General features: G+C 35.2%; 1 protein-coding gene across 2 annotated transcripts in view; it reads right to left on the bottom strand.

The window, feature by feature from the left end:
- ULK4 (unc-51 like kinase 4) overlaps positions 1 to 21,183 on the bottom strand; it is a 678,848-nt gene that overhangs the window by 431,486 nt on the left and 226,179 nt on the right. For both annotated transcript variants that reach the window (XM_007505056.3, XM_007505057.3), the window contains exons 23-25: positions 8,816 to 8,949; positions 7,019 to 7,140; positions 6,760 to 6,816 (exon numbers count right to left, since the gene is read on the bottom strand). In XM_007505056.3, the coding sequence (XP_007505118.1) occupies positions 6,760 to 6,816; positions 7,019 to 7,140; positions 8,816 to 8,949 (313 nt within the window). The remainder of the gene's footprint in view (positions 1 to 6,759; positions 6,817 to 7,018; positions 7,141 to 8,815; positions 8,950 to 21,183) is intronic.

Raw genomic sequence — 21,183 nt, 5'->3', positions numbered from 1 at the left:
AACTCAGAGCTATTTTAATTTGCAATAGCTATTTAGGACATTTTTTCTTCATGTTATGATAGCATTGATTTCTTCTTCTGAAAACTTCCTGTCCATATTCTTTTACCATTTAAAAACTAAGGAAAGGTTCTTATTAAAAATTTAGTTCAGTTCCCTATATATTTGAGCAAAGAGGCCTTGAAAAGAGAAACTTCTTATAAAAATATTTTTCTTTAAATTTTAGTTGTTCAGTTTCAGTATTGCAAAAGCTTTTTAATTCATATAATCAAAATTATCTACTTTATTTTTCATGGTCCATTCTATTTCTATTTTTGTCATAAAGTCTTCCTTTATTCATAGATTTGATAGGTACATTTTTTCATACTCCTCTAATGTATTTGTATCATTCTTTTGTCTAAATCATTTATCCTTTTTGACCTTATGTTGGCATATGGTGTGATATGATGATATATCCTTAGTTTCTGCCAAACTGCTTTGCAGTTTTTCTGGCAAATTTGTCAAATAATGAATCCTTACCCCAAAAATTGAATCTTTGGTTTTATGAAACATTAGATTAGTTATTTACTACTGTGAATTGTGTACTTAATCTACTCAATTGATCTATCACTCTATTTTCTTGGTCAGTATCAGATTTTTTTGATTATTACCACTTTGTATAGAATTTGAAAACTAAAACTTCTAAGGACTTAATATTTTTCCTCAATTCCTTATATAATTCCTTAATATGTTTTCCACTGATTTCCTTGATATTCTTGACCTTTTGTTGTTCCAGATGAATTTTGTTAATATTTTTTCTAGCTCAATAAAAATAACTATGGTAGTTTGATTGTTATGGCACTGTATAAATAACTAACTCACATAGAAATGTAATTTTTCTTATATTGGGGCTTGGCGCAGCCATGACCAATTAATATTTCTCCCATTTAGATCTGTCTTTAATTCAGTGAAGAGTTTTTTTTGTAATTGTGTTCTTATAAAATTCCTGGGTTTGTCTTGGCAGTTAGACTCCCAAATCTTTAACACTGTCAGCAGTTATTTTAAATGGAATTTCTCTTTCTATTCCTTCCTTTTTTTGTAGTAAATGGGTAGTAAAATGGGAAAAGTGGGTTTATTTTAAATTCTATAACTTTGCTGAAGTTGTTACTTATTTCAACTAGATTTTTGGTTTATTATCTAAGTTTATCATTATGTCATCTACAAAAAGTGATAGTTTTGTATTCTCACTGCCTATTTTTATTACTTCAGTTTCCTTTTCTTGTATTATTATCATAGCTAGCATTTCTAATACAAAGTTGAATAATAGTAGGTATGTCTCATTCCTGATCTTATTGAAAAGGCTTCAATTTTTTCCGCATTATAAATAATGCTTATTCTTGGTTTTAGAAATATACTACTTACCATTTTCAGAAAGACTCTATTGATTCCCTTGCTTTCTAGTGTTTTTAATATGAATGGGTGTTACATTTTGTAAAAAACACTATTGATATAATCATATGATTTTTGTTGGTTTTGTTACTGATGAAGTCAATTATGTTGATAGTTTTCCTAATATTGAATAGCCCTGAATTCCTGGTATAAATCCCATCTATCTATAGTATAAGCTTTGTGATATATTACTATAATCCCTTCGCCAGTATTTTATTTAAAATTTAAACATTTATATTCATTATAAGAAATGGTTTATGGTCTTCTTTCTACTTTTGCTTTCTCTAGTTTAGTTATCAAAATCATATTTATGTCATAAAAGGAATTTGGCAGGACTCTATTTTAACCTTTTTTTCCAAATAGTTTACATAGAATTAGAATCAACAGCTCCTTTAATATTTGATAGAATTCACTAGGTTGGGCATAGAGTCAGAAAGAACTGAATTCAACTAGTGTGTGACTCTGGGAAAACCACGTACCCCTGTCTGTGTACGTTTCTTTAACTGTTCAATTATTTGGAGAAGGAAAGAGCAAACCACTCCAATATCTATGCCAAGAAAACCACAAAAGAGGTCACAAAGAGTCAAATATTAATGAAAACGACTAAACAGCAAGAATTTACTTGTAAAACCATCTGGTCCTGGTTATTTTTTTAAGGGAGTTCACTGATAGCTTATTCAATTACTTTGTCTAAAAGGTTAAATATTCTATTTTTTTCTGTTATTCTGGTAAATGATTTTGTAAATATTTATATATTTCATTCAGTTTTATTGATATATAATTGGGCAAACTAGCATTGCCTTAACATCATTTTCATTGTTGGTACATTTGCTATTTTTCATTTTTAATACTGGTAATTTGGTTTTCTTCTTTTTAAATAATATTAATGAATGGCTCATCTTTTATTTTAATGACCTAGTTTTATTTAGTAATTTAATGGTGTTCTAACTTTTGATTTTATTTATCTCTCTTTTGACTTTCAAGATTTCTGTTTTGATGATTAATTCGTGATTTTTAACTTGTTCTTTTTCTAGTTTTTTAATTACATGCCCATTTCATTGATCTGATCTTTCTCTTTAATTGATGTATACATTTGGAGATATAAATGTTCCCCATAGTGTTGTTTTGGTGGTATCTCACAAATTTTGGAATTTTGTCTCATTGTTGCCATTCTCTTTAATGAAATCATTAAAGTTGTTATAATTTGTTCTTTGACCCACTCATTCTTTAGGATTAGATTATTTATTTTAATGCACTCTTGTATGAAATGGATATATTTAATATTTCTGCTTTTATGAATTTGCTTGTGAGGTTTTTATGCACTGATGCATGGTCAATTTTTGTGAAGGTGCCATGTCAGCTGGGGAAACTATATACTTCTTTTCTATTTTCCATTCAGTTTTTTTCAAGAAGTTTATCACATTTAACTTTACTAAGATTCTATTCATTTCCTTTACATCCTTCTTATTTACCTTATGGCTAATTTTATCTATATCTGAGAGAGGAAAGTTGAAGTCTCCCATTAGTGTAGTTTTATTGCCTATTTCTTCTTGTAATAACTTTAACTTTTCCTTTAAGAATTTGGATGCTATGCCATTTGGTGCATATTTTTATCATGAATACTATTTCATTGTCAATGGTATCTTTTAGCAAGATGCAGTTCCCCTGCTTATCTCTTTTAATTAGATCTATTTTTGCTTTGTCTGAGATCAAGATTACTAATAGATTCTGTACCAGCTCCTTATTTTAACTCTTTGAATGTCTCTCTGTTTCAAATGTATTTCTTAAAAACCATATTGTTGGATTCTGGTTTCTAATTCATTCTGCTATCTGTTTTGGTTTTATGAGTAAGTTTATACCATTCACATGTACAGTCATGATTAGTATTTCCTTCCATACTATTATCTTTTGTTTATCCTTGTCTCTCTTTTTATTCTATCCACCCTTTAGAATCTGTTTTACTTCTGTGTATTGCTTTATTTTATCTGCTATTCATTTTATTCCCAAAACTAGCACTGTTTTTCACATTCCCTCCCACTCCTACTTTCCTAATGGGCAAGAGAGATTTCTATTACCATTTCCTTCTTTGAACCAAATTAGATGTCACCTCTTTCCCCACCCCTTTCCTCCATTTTCTCCCCCACCATAAAATTTCTTCCTTGTACACTTCTTTTATGTGAGAAAGATTTCCCATTTTTCTCCTTTCTCTCTTCTTCCAGGACATTCCTCTTTTTTCAACTGTCCATTTTTTATATCATTCTATCATAACTAGCTCACTCCCACACTTTCTATGCAGAATACTTCTAATTACCATAATAATGATAAAGTTCTTAGAAGACATATGTCCCATCTTCCCATGTAAAAAAGTAAACAGTTTAGTCTTTATTAGGTCCCTTAGATTTCTCTTTAATGTTTATTTTTTTATGATTCTCTTGAGTTTGAAAGCCAAATTATCTATTCAACTCATCTTTTAATTAGGAATGCTTTAAAATCCTCAATTTCATTAAATATTCATTTTTCCCTTGAAGAATTATTCTCATTTTTGATGGATAATTTATTCTTGATTGCAATTCCAGTTCTTTGATATATAGTTCCAAAATATCATATTCTAAGCCCTCTGCTCCTTTACTGTGATAGCTGCTAAATCATGTGTGATCTTATCTATAGCTCCACAGTATTTGAATGGTTTCTTTCTGTTTACTTGAGGCATTATCTCCCTGACCAAGGAGCTCTGGAATAACTGTCAGGTAGTCACAGTAGATTCTTTTAATTCCTATTTCTAGGATAGTAGAGCAATTTTCCTTGATAATTTCTTGAAATATTATATCTAGGCTCTTTTCTTTAATCTTGGTGTTAAGGTTATATAATGATTCTTAAATTATTTCTCTTTGATCTATTTTCCAGGCCAGTTGTTTTTCTGTTAATATAGTACCCTTTTTCTTCTATTTTTAAAAATTATTTTGACTTTGTTTTATTGTTTCTTGATGTCTCATGGAATTGTTAGCTTCCAGTTGCACAATTCTTATTTTTAAGAAATTATTTTCATCAGTGAACTTCTCTGATTTCTTTTCCATTTGGCCAATTCTTCTTTGAAAAGAGTTATTTTCATCAGTGAATTTTTGTACCTCCTCTTCCATTTAGCCAATTTTCCCTTTCATGAAGTTATTTTCTTCAGTATTTTTTCTTTTTTACTAAACTTTTGTTTCTTCATAATTTTCTTCCTTTGCTTTAAATTCTTTAATTTTTCTTCTACAACTCTTGTTTTATTTACCACTCTTTTAATTTTATTTTTTTAATTTAATTCATTTAATCAATTTTCTTGTTTAATTTTTAAAGTAATTTTTGAGTTCTAACAGGAATTGTTTGTTGGGCTTGTGTCTAATCCACATTTTTCTTTAAGGCTTTGCTTGCAGCTGTTGTGATTTCATTGTCTTTTTTCCGGGCTGATGTCTTAGTCTTCTCTATTTTATACTTTTATAGTCAGAAGTTTGTTTATTATTTGCTCATTTTTTTCATACTATTTCTTATTTTGGAGCTTTATGTTAATGTTGGCATCTGTTCTTGATATGTAAATGTCAATTAGATTCATTCTGACATATTTTTTCCAAATTTTCAAAGATGAAGGCCATTCAAATACTATGGAGCTACAGAGAGATTTGCACAAGATTTAGTAGCTATCACATTAAAGGAATATTCTGGAAGTCAAAGAATTGATATTACAATCAAGAATAAATTCCCCAGCAAACTAAGAATAATTCTTCAAGGGGAAAAAAATGACTATTTAATGACACTTGGATTTTTCAAGCATTCCTTATTCCTCCCAAAACAGGGGACAAGAAATGTATAAACCACCATAATCTACGAGCAGTCAGTCCCTTTTTTTTTATCATCAGTTACAAATTAAAACATGGCAGAAAGTCATTAACATATTCAAAGAATGTTAGAACTAAAAAAGAACTTAGAAATGATCTAGTCCAAACTTCTCATTTAATAGACAAGTTAAATTTCAGAGTGAAGTGACTTGACCAAGGGAGGTGGTAAAATGAGAACTAGAACCCAATTTTACTGATTTGCAGACAAGTGATCTTTCCTCTATGCCAGTAATTGCGAACATTTTAGAGATCGAGTACCCAAACTGCACCCTCATACTGCATGTGAGCTGCCCTCTTACCCCAGACAGGTGAGGGAGGAAGAGCTGGGCTGCTGGGCAGAGAGGCAGGTAATGTGAATAATGTCCTCAGGCATGGTGCCACAGGTTCACCAACACAACTCTATGCTATTGAATAAATGTCTATGTGATATTCATACAAATATAATCTGTAAATTACAAATAAAAGACACTCCCTGAAACTTAGAATAAGAAACTTCAGTTTCTAAAAGATTATAGTTTATGCTTATGCAAAGAAGTTTAATTTGACACATGGGGAAAAATAGAATTACCAGAAACTGGAAAATACAGACTCATTTATACTACCTTACCTGAATATATGGATTCTTTACAGTTAGTGACCAATAAGAAACATTTATTCTTCAAAACATCATATCTGTTCCTGAAGTATAACTTCTCAAAAAAACCTTTCCTTTTTTGAGTGACAATTGTTTTTACATTCTAAATTAACAGTACAAAGGCAAATTACTATCTTATTCTGAACAGAGAGATTCATGGCATTTTTCAAAGTCTGTATTGTTAATATCAAAGTAAGATTGCAGATGTTAAAGATGACAAATGTCTTCATTTTCTCTGTTATAAGGCTCAGCATTTCATCAACTAAAAAGAAGGGAAATATAACTGGCAAGGAGAAAAAGATAACATAATTGCTGTATTCTTATACCAGGAAAGAATACTCCCCTGAACCAAAGACTGAAGCGAAAGATAATATAATAGGCTGCTTTTCATTGCCATTTATAATTTCAAAATTAAATGTAAAAAACCAGCACATATAATTTGAAGATATAATCACTAAAACTGTTAAGAAATTGCATTATTAAATGACATAAAATGCATAGATACTGATTATAAAGAATTCTCTAAATTCTGTTTTAACCATTTTGTTATTTTAGGATTTTTCATGATATATAATATCACAATCTGTAACCATGTTTCTATGGAGAAGTTCATCCTATTTACGGCTGTCTACTGAACAAAAACGTTATTGGAAGGGAATTCATTTTCTTCCAAATGTCAAATTTTATTACAGCCAAGGGATTAAAAAAAAGGTCACTTCCCTGGAGAAAATTGAATACCACTTGGATTTTTAAATTACCCCACTGACACAATCCCAGACACAGTAGAGGCATCACATACAAACTTGAAAAATTAAAAGCATTACTTACAAGCAAAGTCCCACAGCTGAAAAGAAACTCCTCATTTACAACTTGGGGACGGAATACCTGTACAAAGAGAGTATGGATAGACTGAATACATAAGAATCCATAAAACTATATTTCAAGTAATGTTTTAAAATTGCATTTTTTATTGCTTTTTGTTGTTTTTGAATTCTAACATATAAGCAATGCAAATATTCAAATGAAAGATAAGTGAGTCAAATTTGGGTTCCATTTTTTTTTGTTGTTTCTAAAAAGTAAATCCTACCTGTGAGGTCACAAGGTGAAGCACTACAGGCATCATTGGAAGACAGATCTTCAGTTGCTTAACCTGTACTGTTGATGGGTGTTTGCGGCCAGAAACATTAGCCAAAGCATTGAGAACATCACCTGCAAAACATGACATTGAGTACCACAAACTGAAGGTACTACCCACATGTAAATCCAATGGGATATTAATTTAGTACCATTCAAGGGGCAGGACATGGGAGAATGAAGCATATTCATGAAAAGAGTCAAGGGTTAGTGAATGGTGAGAGGAGTATGTGGGATATGCCTGATGATAATGACAATTGGTTATAAAAAGAGTCAGCACAAGGAAGAATTATTTTTTGGTGAGACATACTGGTCAACCTCTCAGCAAGAATAAGACATTGTCTAGTAATTTATTACATGTGAAATATCTCATAGAAACTAGAGTCCCTTATTACATACCAAGGTTGAGTATCTCAGTTACCACTGCTTTCTATAGAAAAGAAAATTAGTATCCATTGAGGAAAATTCTGTCCTTTAATTTGTAAGCTTGGAACAGTTATAAAGAACAATTAAAACTATATCAACATTTTGATCATTATCATCAATATGAATTTTCTCAATAATAAGATAAGAAATCTCCAAATGTTCTAAGAGGATGGGAAAAGAGGGAGGGAAATGTGGGAAGATATTTTCATCAACATGACTTAATAGTCTGTGTTCCCCAGCCAAAGAATATTTTAATATAAACTACTAAAACTAATTTCATATGTTTAGTATTTCTGGTTTATAGCTACATCTGCTGGAAAAGTATGGGATTAGAATAGATTTAGCTAATACAAAAGTAAATTGTCAAAATATGCATATTTATAAAATTATGATCATCATTTCTAATAACTGGTACAGAATGATAATAGAGCCTATTTCTTAAGAATTTATAGTATTTTATTTTTAAAATAAAGTGCTTTTTAATAATTAAAATAAGACTCCTCCAATTTTCACACTTTATCCATAGATAATAAATACTGAATAAGTTTTTGTTCAATTGAATTAGACTTGATAATTACAAGTTTCTTTGCTTTATTCTTGAATATAAGAATAGTATTTCACATTAATATGGCATGTTAAAATATAGTAGACACTTTCCTCACAAAAGCACACTATAGTTGGTAGGTAAGCATCATTGTCCCCATTTTACAGAGGAGGAAACAGGCTCAGTGATGCTAAACGTAAGAGTAGTTTTCCGACCCCAGTCTTTTGAGTCAAGGCCCAGTGCTCTTTCTATTGCATTTTATTATGCTGGTAGAGCACTGTAAGAATGGATGGGACTTGGACAAGATAAAAAATGCCTTCCAGAATGAGTTAAGAAGAAAGATCATGAAAAACATTATGAAAAAAATTATATGGGTTATACCCTCAGGCTCCAAAATCAACCCTTTCCCTTTAGATAGTTTGAAAAGTCACCTTTTACTGACTGCCCTGAGCAACTGACAATGTCCTGTATTCCCTTCAGTCAGTCAACAAACCTTTTATTAAGTATTGGAATAAAAATTAACCAATATCTTGATCTTGTTCCTTATGAAAAATTACAATAAATGATAAGATAGATTTAGAGGTCAAAACTATTTTTAGTTAGTTTATTCTCAAATCCAAGACAAGATGGGCTTTTCTGTCACTTCAGACAGAGAATGAAGACAATATTTGGAGCGAGTCCATGTTTTCTACAAGTTACATATTCCCCAGTCAGGGAAAAGCAAGAAAAAGCAGAAATTGAGGAAGCAACACCAAGTCACAGTAGCTTGGCTCAATTTACCCAGAATTCCTGGCAGTTCCTGCACAATGTGATAGATGAGAAGATCCAGGCATTTTGACAGGTACTCATTGCCGCTTTGCTGCTCCTTTCCTGGGGTGGCCTTTCTGCTGTCTCTTTCAATGTACATCACCAGTCTACATACAAGCAAGTGAAAAAGATTACCTTTCATGGCCAAAACCACAGAGAGCATCTCTCCAAAAATACCACCACAGCATGCATTTCCAGGGGATGCAGGCAAAATCAAGTAGACATTTGTATAGGGGGCAGCAAGCAGTCCATTTTTGCATTAAAAAACAAAAATGTATTTTAAAAAGAAAATAAGTTTTTAATCCCCCCACCAATTAATTATAGAACAACAACTTACACTAAAACTTTATGAGTTAAATATCCTCAGTCTATTTTTAAAAAGTCATACATATACAAGATAACAAATAAAAGGTAAAGATTATTGTCAAAAGACAGAATGTAACTTTGTTTCAGAGCTCATGTTGAAAATGTTCTTACTCTGTTGTTAGTCTGGTTGGGGTCTTAATACAAGTACATATACACATCTCTAGATATTAATTCTGGCTACTTTTTTTCACCATACATTTCAATAAAATCTGTTCACTAAAAAAAATATTGGTTTGGCACCAGCTTCTCTGAATTCATATACTGAATGTTTCAATTTTATAAAGTGCTGCCTCCACTAATTTTATGACACCTGTCATAATTATGAATTTGGAAAATGTGAAACTATTAGAGAAAATATTCATTCATGTAAACATATCCATGCTCAATTAAGGTACTTACTGAAGAAACAGTAATTGCTCATGGGTAGGTTGAACCAATCTAACAAAAATAAAACCACCTAAATTTACTTATTCAGTGCTATACCAATCAAACTCCCAAAAGAATATTCTATAGAGCTAGAAAAAATTACAAAATTCATACAGAGGAACAAAATATCAAGAATCTCAAGGGTAATAATGAAAAATGAAAGTTGGAAGGAAAGGAATCTATTAGTACTAGATTCCTAAGCAGTCATCATCAAAACAAACTAGTACTAGTTAAAAAAAGAGGCCACACCAGTGGAATAGATCACATATACCACATATCAAAGCAAGTACAGCAATTATTATTCTATAAACCTCCTTATTTGTGAGTCTGTGTGATTCTGAAGTTAACATACATGGGTTCAGAGAAAACAAGTCTTCTAATACCAGATCAGAGTATCATTGTTGGAAGTGACCTCAATGGCCATCTAGCCCAATGCATTCCTGAAAAAGACTCCCCTCTCTTGTATAACAAATGGTCATACAAGCCTCTGTTTTAGATCCTAGTCTTACCAGAAGCTAAACCTCTCTTACTTCATCCAGTATCACATTAATGAGTTTTGAAGTCAATTATACTACTAAGATAGCTTTCAGTCTACTAAAATCCAGGGGATCTTTATCAGATAAACTGCTACCTTACATGCCTCTCCCAATCTTGTACTCACAAAGTTGACTGTTTAAACCCCAATGTAAGACTTCACATTTATTTCTATTAAATTTTAACTTGATCCAGAGTTCTAGCCTCTCATGACCATACAGAAACCTGATTTTGTCATCCAGTAGGCTAGGTATCCTTCCCCCCCCCCCCAATGTGATATTTGTGACTTCTATGCACAAAACTAAGTCACTGAAAACAAATGTTAAACAGCACAGGGTCAGACACAGATCCCTGGGGCAGTCCAATGGAAATATCCATCCAAGTTGACATTGAGCCATTAATGAGTTCTCTTTGGCCTTGGGCATTTGACCAGGTCTATATTCATCCAAATATCCTATCAACTAGCACTCGGCACAGTGCTGGGCACATAGCTGGTAGTTAATAAATGTTAATTGACTATCTATCTTCTCTCACTCTCATTCTCTCACTCTATCACATCTCTCAATTCTTCTATGAGAATAGAATGAGACATTTGATCAAATACCTTGCTAAAATCTAAGTCAACCATGAGATAGCACAATTTAACAGAAAGAGCACTGGACTTGGAGTCTAAAAGAACTGGGTGGGGACAGCTGGGTAGCTCAGTGGATTGAGAGCCAGGCCTAGAGATGGGAGGTCCTAGGTTCAAATCTGGTCTCAGACACTTCCCAGCTGTGTGACCCTGGGCAAGTCACTTAACTCCCATTGCCTAGACCTTACCATTCTTCTGCCTTGGAGCCAATACGCAGTATTGACTCCAAGACAGAAGGTAAGGGTTAAGAAAAGAAAAGAAAAGAAAAGAAAAGAAAAGAAAAGAAAAGAAAAGAAAAGAAAAGAAAAGAAAAGAAAAGAAAAGAAAAGAAAAGAAAAGAAAAGAAAAGAAAAGAAAAGAAAAGAAAAGAACTTGGTTCAAATCCTGTCTCTGATAACTTATTGTTTGTGAAGTTGGGCAAATATCTTAACTTCTCTGAGACTCACTTTACTCATCAATGAAATGGAGACAGCAGCACTACTCACAAATCTGTTGTGAGGATAAAATGATACAGTATATATGAAGTGCTTTCAAAACATGAAAGTGTTAGGCACGAAAACCATCCTTGATCTGTAAAATGCCATCAAAAAAAGGACATAAGTATATGCTGGGGAAAAAAAACAAACAAACAAATTTTGGCTCTTTCCTGTTCTAGATTCATACATCATCACTCCAACAATACATCCTAGAGTTTTGATAGTTATAAAAGCTAAGCACAATGGTTTATACATGATATATTCCCATTTCTTCCTTTTTTTTTTAAATGGGACATTTGCCTTTCTATAATTCACAATATTGCTCCTATTTTTTTAATTCTTAAGATCACCCTTATTTCCACCTACACAGCTAATTTCTTTTTCTTGGTGAGAATATACAAAATAGAATTTCCCATTTTTCTCTTCTATCTTTTGAAGAAAGAAATTATCATGAACACAAATCAGGATGTTAATAGCTAGCAGGCAGCTAGGTGGCTCAGTGGATTGAGATTCAGGCGTAGTCCTAGGTTCAAAACTGGCCTCAGCAACTTCCTGAGCAAGTCACTTAACCCCTATTGTCTAGCCCTAACCCTCACCTTTCTTCTGTCTTGGAACCAATACACAGTATTGATTCTAAGATGGAAAGTAAGGGTTAAAAAACAAAACAAAAGGTGTTATTAGCTGCTCTGCTTTTGACAGAGAGGGAATTCTAGCTGTTGGCCAAATAATACAAGCCCATTTTCACAAGCAAATCCTGCTCTGGACCTGGCTTATGATCCATTTCACAAACTCCTCATCTATTTTATTCTGTCCAGATGGTTCATCATAGTCTAGTCTTATGATAATGCTGCTTCTGTTTAGCCTCCAATGATCTTTACTCAAATGCATCACATCTCATTTTCAACTCTGACCCCAGAATTTTCACATGAAAACACTCCTTAATGAACACTATTACCCTTCTCCCATATTCCTTTCACTAATGTAGTTTCTTTTGAATAAGATCCACATCTCCAGAGCCATCATCTGATCTTGTGTTTCATCCCACCAAGACGCAGCTATAGTTTGCTTTCTTACATAAGAGCCTCTATTGCATCTCACTTATTTAGGCAGATTTCATACATACTCTGTGGGTCTTCTGGTGATTAGAATGGAGCCTGGCATAGGAAAAAAGCTTGCTAATGGATTGATTGTGACATTCATGTCCCTGGGAAAGCAGAATCCTTGCCATAGCCTGGTCTGAGAGTTCTGTAGTTACTTTTTGAGGCAGCTCTTTCATGTTGATGATAACAGTTGACCTCTGGCTATTCTACAGATTTAAGTCCAGCAAGGTTTTTCTGAAGCCACACATGTCTCAGGATGGATGGAACAAACAGGAAAGATTTGTTGTTGTTCCTGTTCAGTCACATCCAACTCTTTATGGGCCAAAGAATGCCAACACCGTCTGTGGGGTTTTCTTGGCAAAGATGCTGATGTTGTTTACCAAGTGACTTGTCCAGGGTCACACAGCTAGTGGGTGTCTGAGACTACATTTGAACTCAAGTCTTCCTGACTCCAGGCCCAGTGCACTACCCACTAGGTCATCTAGCTATCATCAATGGGGAAGATAGCTTCATATAAGTCACTGGCAGGTCAGTGGAAATTCTAGCTGACTTCTCATTTCTATTTATTTTAAAATTCTATATGAATCCATAGGAAGGTTAGGCTGGAGGAATATTCCATCAAAATGATCTTATTTCTAATATTAAGAAGTCAGAGAGGGGGCAACTGGTTAGCTCAGTGGATTGAGACCCAGGCCTAGAGATGGGAGGTCCTGGGTTCAAATCTGGCCCCAGACATTTCCTAGCTGTACAACCCTGGGCAAGTCACTTCACCCCCACTGCCTAGCCCTTACCACTATTCTGCCTTGGAACCAATACACACTATCGATTCCAAGATGGAAGTTAAGGGTTAAAAAAAAAAGACAGAAAATGTCCTGCCTTTTGTGGATGTTACTCTCCGATTAATCATACATTATTTGGTTTACTTTAAGTAATCAGTTTACTGACTCAATAAGCTAAGAGTGTATGAGATTCCAAAACAACAGAAATTTGGGAGACAATACAGTAAAAAAAAACCAAAAACCAAACACATTTCATAGAGCTCCAACTTTATCATTGGCTGTTTGGGGTTATGTAAAGGGAACCCCTTCCTCCCAGAGTCATGAACTTTCTTCTCATCCGACCCATCCCATTAGTGTGGCTGGAAAGCTCTAAACAGAGGTCGCAGGTTAAGAGCCTTAGCTAGGAACATGACCCGGAACTAAGGGCTACGAGTCTGGGTCAGAGAAACTTGGATTGGTTCCTGAGATGTGATAGATCAGCTCAGAGAGACAGGAAGGGAAGTGGAGAAAAGGACTATAAAAGACGAAACCATAGAAGAGATGGAGAGCTTTTGGCTTGAGTTTGATGGGTTTGATTTGGCATTGGTGGGCTGGTAACACTCTTGCTCTGAAGAGACTACTGGACTTCCACATGGAGATCTTAACCTTTTGGGGGAGTGACCTGAAATTCTACAGACCATACTTTAGAGTGGTAGACTAGGAAATAAAATTTTCCTTCCTTCCTTCCTTCCTTCCTTCCTTCCTTCCTTCCTTCCTTCCTTCCTTTTTCCTTCCTTCCTTCCTTCCTTCCTTCCTTCCTTTTTCCTTCCTTCCTTTCCTTCCTTTCTTTCCTTTCCTTCCTTCCTTCTCTCCCTTCCTTCCTTCCTTCCTTCCTTCCTTCTCTCCCTTCCTTCCTTCCTTCCTTGTTTCTTTCTTATACTATATTTATATTGAATTAAATTGTTAAAAGCTACTATCATCCTCATGACTTAACAGTTAATTTTATAAACTGTGACCAAAACAATTCTTTTTACTAATATTTAACAAAACCAATCTATAAATATTACATGTCGCATTTTAATTATTATATATTATATTTATTTAAGAATCCACCAGTACCAGGGCCAGAGATAGGAAGTCCTGGGATCAAATCTGGACTCAGACTCTTCTTAGCAGTGATCCTTGGACAAGTCACTGAACTCCTACAGCCCAACCCTTACCACTCTTCTGCCTTGGAACCAATTTTTGATTCCAAGACGAGAATGGTTTAAAAAATATTTTTAAAAAAATCAGCCAGCACATGATTCTGTATTAAGCATCCTATGACCTCATAACCTAAAACAAATGCATGTTTTAAGTACATCTTGGGGGTTTCTATGTCTTGCATACAACTGTATCGATAGTGCTAAACCAGGAATCAGGAAGGCCTGATCCCTGCCTCACGCACTTATCCATGTAAGCCTGGGGAAATTATTTAACTTGTCAGCCTCAGTTTCTTCCTCTGTAAATGGTACCTACCTCATAAGGTTACAGTGAGAATCAAATGAGGTAATATTATTACAGGGCATTTGAATTCAAACCTAAAAGTGCTATATCAGTGCTAAATATCATCCTCTTTTGTATTATTGCTATTCATAGCATTTGTCCTATAGTCAGGCAGTGAATGAAATATGTGGATAGTGGATAGGATTGTACTTGGCATTAGTAAAAACTAATTGAATTTTGCCACAAATACTTACTAGCTACTTGAGTTTGAGTGAATCACTTAATGGATAATCTATAAAGTAAGGTGTTGGGCTCAGTGGCTCCTTTAATCTCTTCCACTTTTTTTTTTTAACCTTAACCTTCAGTCTTGGACTCAAGATTAGTTCCAAGGCAGAAGAGCAATAAGGGCTAGGCAAGCTGGGGAAGTATCTGAGGCCATATTTGAACCCAGGATCTCTTTAACTCTAGGTCTGACTCTCCGTCCAACTGAGACACCTAGTTGCCCCCTCCCTTTCACTTCTAAATCTATAATCTATGAGCCTACAATTCTAAATCTGAAAAAATGTTCGGTTAGTACCAGAAATTAACAATTCTACTGGCTGAATGCTATCCAAATGTTTGTTTATAGGTCTAAATCTCTCCCCCAAATCAATTCAAAGTATCAGATAATAAATGTTATTGCTTTTCTATCATATCTGACTCAGTGATTCCTTTTTGGGGTTTGTTTTGTTTTGTTAGGCTGAGATACTGGAGTGATTTGCATTTACTTCTCCACTTCATTTTTACAGAATAGGACACTGAAGCCAACAAAGCTAAATAACTTGTCCAGGGTCATCCAGCTATTTAGTATCTGAGACCAGATGTGATCTTGGGTCCTCCTGATTCTAGAGCCAGCAATCCATCCTATGGGCCACCAACTTGACCCAAGCTTAATAAATGAGTGACTAACAAATAAATTTTTTAACTGAAATCAAATAAGCAGAAGGATTACAAGATTTGGACCTATATGACCAAGTTGGCTTAAAATCCAAAAGAAAAGGACAAAACAAACATTTACCTTTCCTCAGGAGCTTATGGCTTAAAGGGCTTTAAAAAAATATCCTTGTAAAATTCAGTTAAAATATCACATAAAACTGAAATTAAATTTTCAAGTCCCAAATTGAAATTCCTGGAAATTATATCAAAATGGCAGACTTAAAGGGATTCATTATTAGTGGATTCAAGTGTACTAACTGCCAGCAAATGACAGTGGGAAATCTACAGAAACAATGAATAGCTTTAAAATAATGCTTCAGAAGCAACTTAAGTGATTCCATATTGTATAATACTGTCATGGAGTAGGGGTTTCAATGGACCAAATGAAAGAGTAGGGTAATGTGTCAGTCAGATTCCTCTATGAGAATAAATGACAAGCACGCCTCTCAATTGGAAAATATTCTAAGAGCAGTAACTAATGATGCTTTTCTAAATGTCCCTATATATTCATTTCAAATCCTAAATTTATGCTGGATAAAATGAACATGAGGAGAAACCTCCTCCCTTCCAAAATTACTTAGAGCCCCTTTAGAGATTACCTTTTTCCTAGAGACGAAGTAGAAAGGAAGGTTAATTCCAAATTTTTATGATCAATCTGCTTTAAGGCTTATAGAACACCACTTTTAAAGTTTGGTGCAGTTTCTCAAATAACAACAAAAATATCTTAAATATTTGAACCCTTTCTGGGATTAGAAATGAAGAAGTCTTGCTTAATGAAAGTTGTACAGGGGGCTCCAACTGAAGCACAGTTCAGTCAGATGACTTCAGAGACTCCTTCCAAAGACAAGATTCTATAATTCTACTCAATTACCATTTGAGTCCCAGCCCTCATCATCTCTTGCCTAGATTACTGGAAGGCCCCCTAATAAACATCCCTGTCTCAAGCATCTCTCCATTCCAGTCTATAGTTTCCACACTAATTATTGTTGCTCAGTCATTTTACTCTCTGTGACCTCATCTGGGGTTTTCTAGACAGACATATTAGAGTGCTTTGCCATTTTCTTCTCTGGATCATTTGACAGATGAGGAAACCGAGGCAAAGAGAATTAAAAGACTTGTTCAGGATCATCCAATAAGTGTCCAAGGCCAGATTTGAACTGAGGAAGTTGTCTCCCTAATTCCAAGCCCAGCATTCTGTGCACATGGTGCCACCGAGTTGCCACATATGTATTGCCAAATGATATTCTTTGGTTTCACATCTTGGGTTCACATGTTACTCCTCCACAATTGTTCCCTATTTCCTTTAGGGTTAAATACGAATTCTACTATTTATCTTTCAAAGCCCTTCACCACCTGACACCAACACATCTTTCCAGGCCCTTCCCAGGTTGTCAATAAAGCAGAAGAGGCCTTCTCTGTCTTCCTTATTCCTGCCGCTCCATCTTGCCCTTCACCCAGCACCGGAGCCCATGCCTGGTGGACACTCCATCCTCACCTCCACCTCACTGAATCCTTCTCCTCCTTCATGACCCAGCAACCCCACCTTCTACATAAAGCCCTTCTGGATGCCTCTAGTTGTTGGGGCTGGTTCCAGTTGAAAGTTCCCTTTCAAACTACTTATCATTGACCTGTGTTTGGATTACTCTCCTTCCTTCTTTTTATTCTGTATATTAATGTTATCTTGATCACAGGCCACAGCTCCTAGAGAGCAGGGATTGGTTCACTCATTGGCATTTGTACCCCCCGGCTCTTGCACTGTGCCTGGTACATTAGCTATTTAATAAATAATGGTAGCTACCACTTCTAAGGATTAGATCCTTACAACCCTGGGAAGTAAATATTTTTGCCCCCATTTTGTGGAGGAGGAAACTAAGGGGTATACTGGGTGAAGAGGGAAGACTAGTCCTCTGGTGTAAGGACTAGCCCGGCCCTTTCTGGGCTGCTCACCCACCTCCAGTGTCTGCCCATCACCCACCCCTCACTGGGAGCTCCAAGAAGCACTGGCATGCTTGGCAGGCACAGCCTGGCAAAGCTGTCCTGGCAGATGCTAGTCCAGGGAACCCTGCAGGCCCGAGCCCATTGGTGGCTCAGAGGAGTGTCCACCCCAAAAGCCCACCAAGACCTCCCCCTGCAGAAGGGACAGGTGAGAGCAACCTGCTCCAAGAGCCATGAGGGCAGCTGAAGCTGGCTCTGGGGAATGCTTGGAACTTGGTCATCCACTGCACCCCAGCCTTTACCAGTACCCTGGCTTTTGTCTCGTCACTAGCCTTCAATGACTCTAGAAGGGAGACTAAGGCTGAAGACTTCTTCCAACTCTTCCCCCTTAAATTCAGTTCATTTGGCCACAAGTCAAGATATCACTTCATTAGTCCTTTGACATTTTCTTTGAAAATGAAGGACAAAGACAAAACAACAAACAATCCTGCCTGGGGCAGAATTTGAACTCAGGTCTTCTTGCCTCCAAGTCTGCTATCATGTTACCTGCACCACTTTGCTGCCCCCAGATCCAAGTGAGAGACTGTCCAGCTCACCACCATATACTTACTGTCTGCCTTCTCTGCTGTGCTTAGAATGGATGTCTGCCTGTGAAATCCCTTCAAAGCCCAAAGGGTCTAAGGCTCATCTCGGTGTTTCTACCTCTGCTGTGGGGCTCTCTTTAATCCCCACTCCAGAAAGTAATCTTCCTTCATATATTTGTCCTAAAATTCTACCTGCGCCTCTCCCAGTAAGTTCTTATGCCAGCTCCTGAACCATTTTATCCTGTCTTTCTCCCTGCCTTCCCATTCCCATAAGAGAATGGAAGCACCTCGAGGATGGGTACTTTTTATCTTTTTTTGGTTTTCTGTCAATACCTGACCAAGTACCTTGCAAATAGTTGATACAAAATAAGTGTTTGCTAAATCAAATTAATTTGAATTGCCTACCTAAAATAATGGAAGTTTTAAGAGCTTGGGGACCTCATATCTCTGGAAGGGAAGGCTGGGAATTTCTACTAGTCACATTTCCATAGGCAATGAGCCCTTTTATCCTGGCCCTGTGGCAGGAAGAAGAGGAGAGAGCAGAGGTCTATTAGAGGCACAATACCAAATGCTGCCTCGCTCTTGTACCAACAGGGTCAGAGAACTATGAACTTGAAATCCTTTTGAGGAAGTTGTGGCAGAAGCCATTTAGCCTTTGAGGACAACTGTCAGGAAAGGACTGGTGGGAATATCATGCAATGGGCAGTCACATTTTGATGCAAGTGATTTAACTTAAAAGCAATGGTTTGGTCGGCCATGGGGGTAATAAGATTCAGATGCTAACACCCTCCCCAGAGAAGTATCCATCTCCATTTCCAGACATGTTTCCTTTTAACTACTAGATATAGTTATTATATAGACAAGGTGAAATGGACTTTCAGGAAATCTGGTCATCTACCTAGTTCAAAAAATAAAAATGTTAGTTGGCATGAGTTGCTCATTAGGGAGCAGATGTCCTGAGAAGACATTCTATGAATAGAACCCTTTAGGACACTAACCTCTGGTTTGCCCAGGATTCAGTTTCATTAAAGGCTGCCTCCCAAAAATATGATTTTAAAATTGTACAATGTGGTAACATTTTGAATAAGTTCAAGCATCCATCTGGCACGAGTATGTTATTGTGATTTGCAGTTTTCACAGGTGAGAAAAGTACTAATTAGAAAATGAGGTCTAGCAGCCAAAAGTAGGAGCTGAACTAATAAATTATATTAATACATTTCAGAAAATGTCCATATCAGCAGACAAAAATGCATGCTGAACATAGGGGTAAATTTTTATGCTATACACTGGCTCAAGAGGCATTAAAAGGTTCAGAACTTTGCATGAAAAGAATTTGATTTTAATGCAAAAGTTGACTGCTAAGTTCTTCTACTTCACAGGTGTTCTAATAAATTAAACTAATTAAGATGCAAGAAAAATTCTAACAAAATAGGCTACATTATGCTGTGATAAGTCTCCTCTACCAGTGTTTCACGGATTAACATATGAATCCATTTCCATTATAAATGTAATTATTCATTATTCTAATTTAAGATAGAAACAAGAGAGGCGGCTGTCTAAACTGGATCATGGAGCAGATGTTACTTTCCTGTTTCTGATTTATAAATCCCTACACCACAGATAGACATTTTCTTTCTTTTTTAATTTCTTTTTAATTAATATTTATTTATTTTTAACACTTTTCTTTTTAAATTTTGAGTTCCAGACTCTCTCTCTCCCTCTCAGCACTCCCCCCACCCACTGAAAAGGCAAACAATATATCAATTATACAAGTGAAATTATGCAAAACATATTTCCACATGAGCCATATTACAAAAAAGCAAAAAAATGTGAGAAAATTATACTTCAGTTTTTACTCATAGCTCATCAATTTCTCTACAAGCAGATTTTTTTCATCATGAATCTTTTGGAATTGTCTTGGATCATTGTATTGATCAGAGTAGCCAAGTCTTTCAACATTGTAACAACTGTGCATAATAATATCCTGGTTCTGCTCAACTCACTTCAAATCAGTTCATTTAAGTTTTGCCATGTTTGGGGTTTTTGTTCCTGAAATCACTTCTCTCATCAGCACAATGGTACTCCATCACAATCATATACTACAATTGTTCAGCCATTCTCCAACATATGGGCATCCCCTCAATTTCAAATCCTTTGATACCATAAAAAGGGCTGCTATAAATATTTTTTTAAATATCGATCTTACACACACACACACACACACACACACACACCCCACACACTTTTCTTTGATCTCTGAATAAAAAGCTATGTAAAGTTTTTTAGCTCTTTGGGCATCGTTGATATCCTAGATGGTTGGACCACTTCACTAATCTATCAATAGCTCATTAATGTACATATTTACCCTCATCCCCTCCTGCATTTGTCACTTCTGATAGGTGTAAGGTGGTACTTCAAGGTTGTTTGAATTTGCCTTTCTCTAATAATGATTTAGAGCATTTTTATGTGGCTATAGATTGCTTTTATTTCTTCTTCATGTCGAGCTTATAGTCCCCTAAAAACCCAGTTTTCAGACAAATAGTTATCTAGCCATGTTTTCTCTCATTTTTTATTTGAGAAATTGAATCTTTGAATCCATGTTTAAGATTTTGCATGAATGACTATTGAATTTCATCATATTACATTTAGCAGAGTTCTCTCCTCTCCCAATCATTTTTAGATCATTTTCCTTTCTCATTCATTATGTTAGCTACGAATCATTTGGAAAATTGCTTTAAACATGCCATCTATGACAATAGAAATCACTAACAAAAACTATAGGACCAACCACAAATTCCTGGGGCACTGTACTGAGGTAATCTTACTAAGTAGACATTAAGCCACTAAGAACTGTCTTTTTAATCTAGCCATTTGTCTAGCCCACATTTTTCTATATTTTCCATAAAATAGTAAAAATTATTATGAAATGATTTGTTAAAATTTAAATAAATTATAGCAACAGCATTCTGCTGATATAATTTAGTAACCTTTCCAAAAGAGAAAGTCTCAGCATTAGTAAAGCCATGAAGGCTCTTTGTTTCATATTCGCCCATCATCTTTTTAATTAACCA

This window comes from Monodelphis domestica, chromosome 5 (genome assembly GCF_027887165.1).
Source record: "Monodelphis domestica isolate mMonDom1 chromosome 5, mMonDom1.pri, whole genome shotgun sequence".
Classification (NCBI taxonomy): Eukaryota; Metazoa; Chordata; class Mammalia; order Didelphimorphia; family Didelphidae; genus Monodelphis; species Monodelphis domestica.
This window is presented reverse-complemented; position numbering and strand designations above follow the sequence as displayed.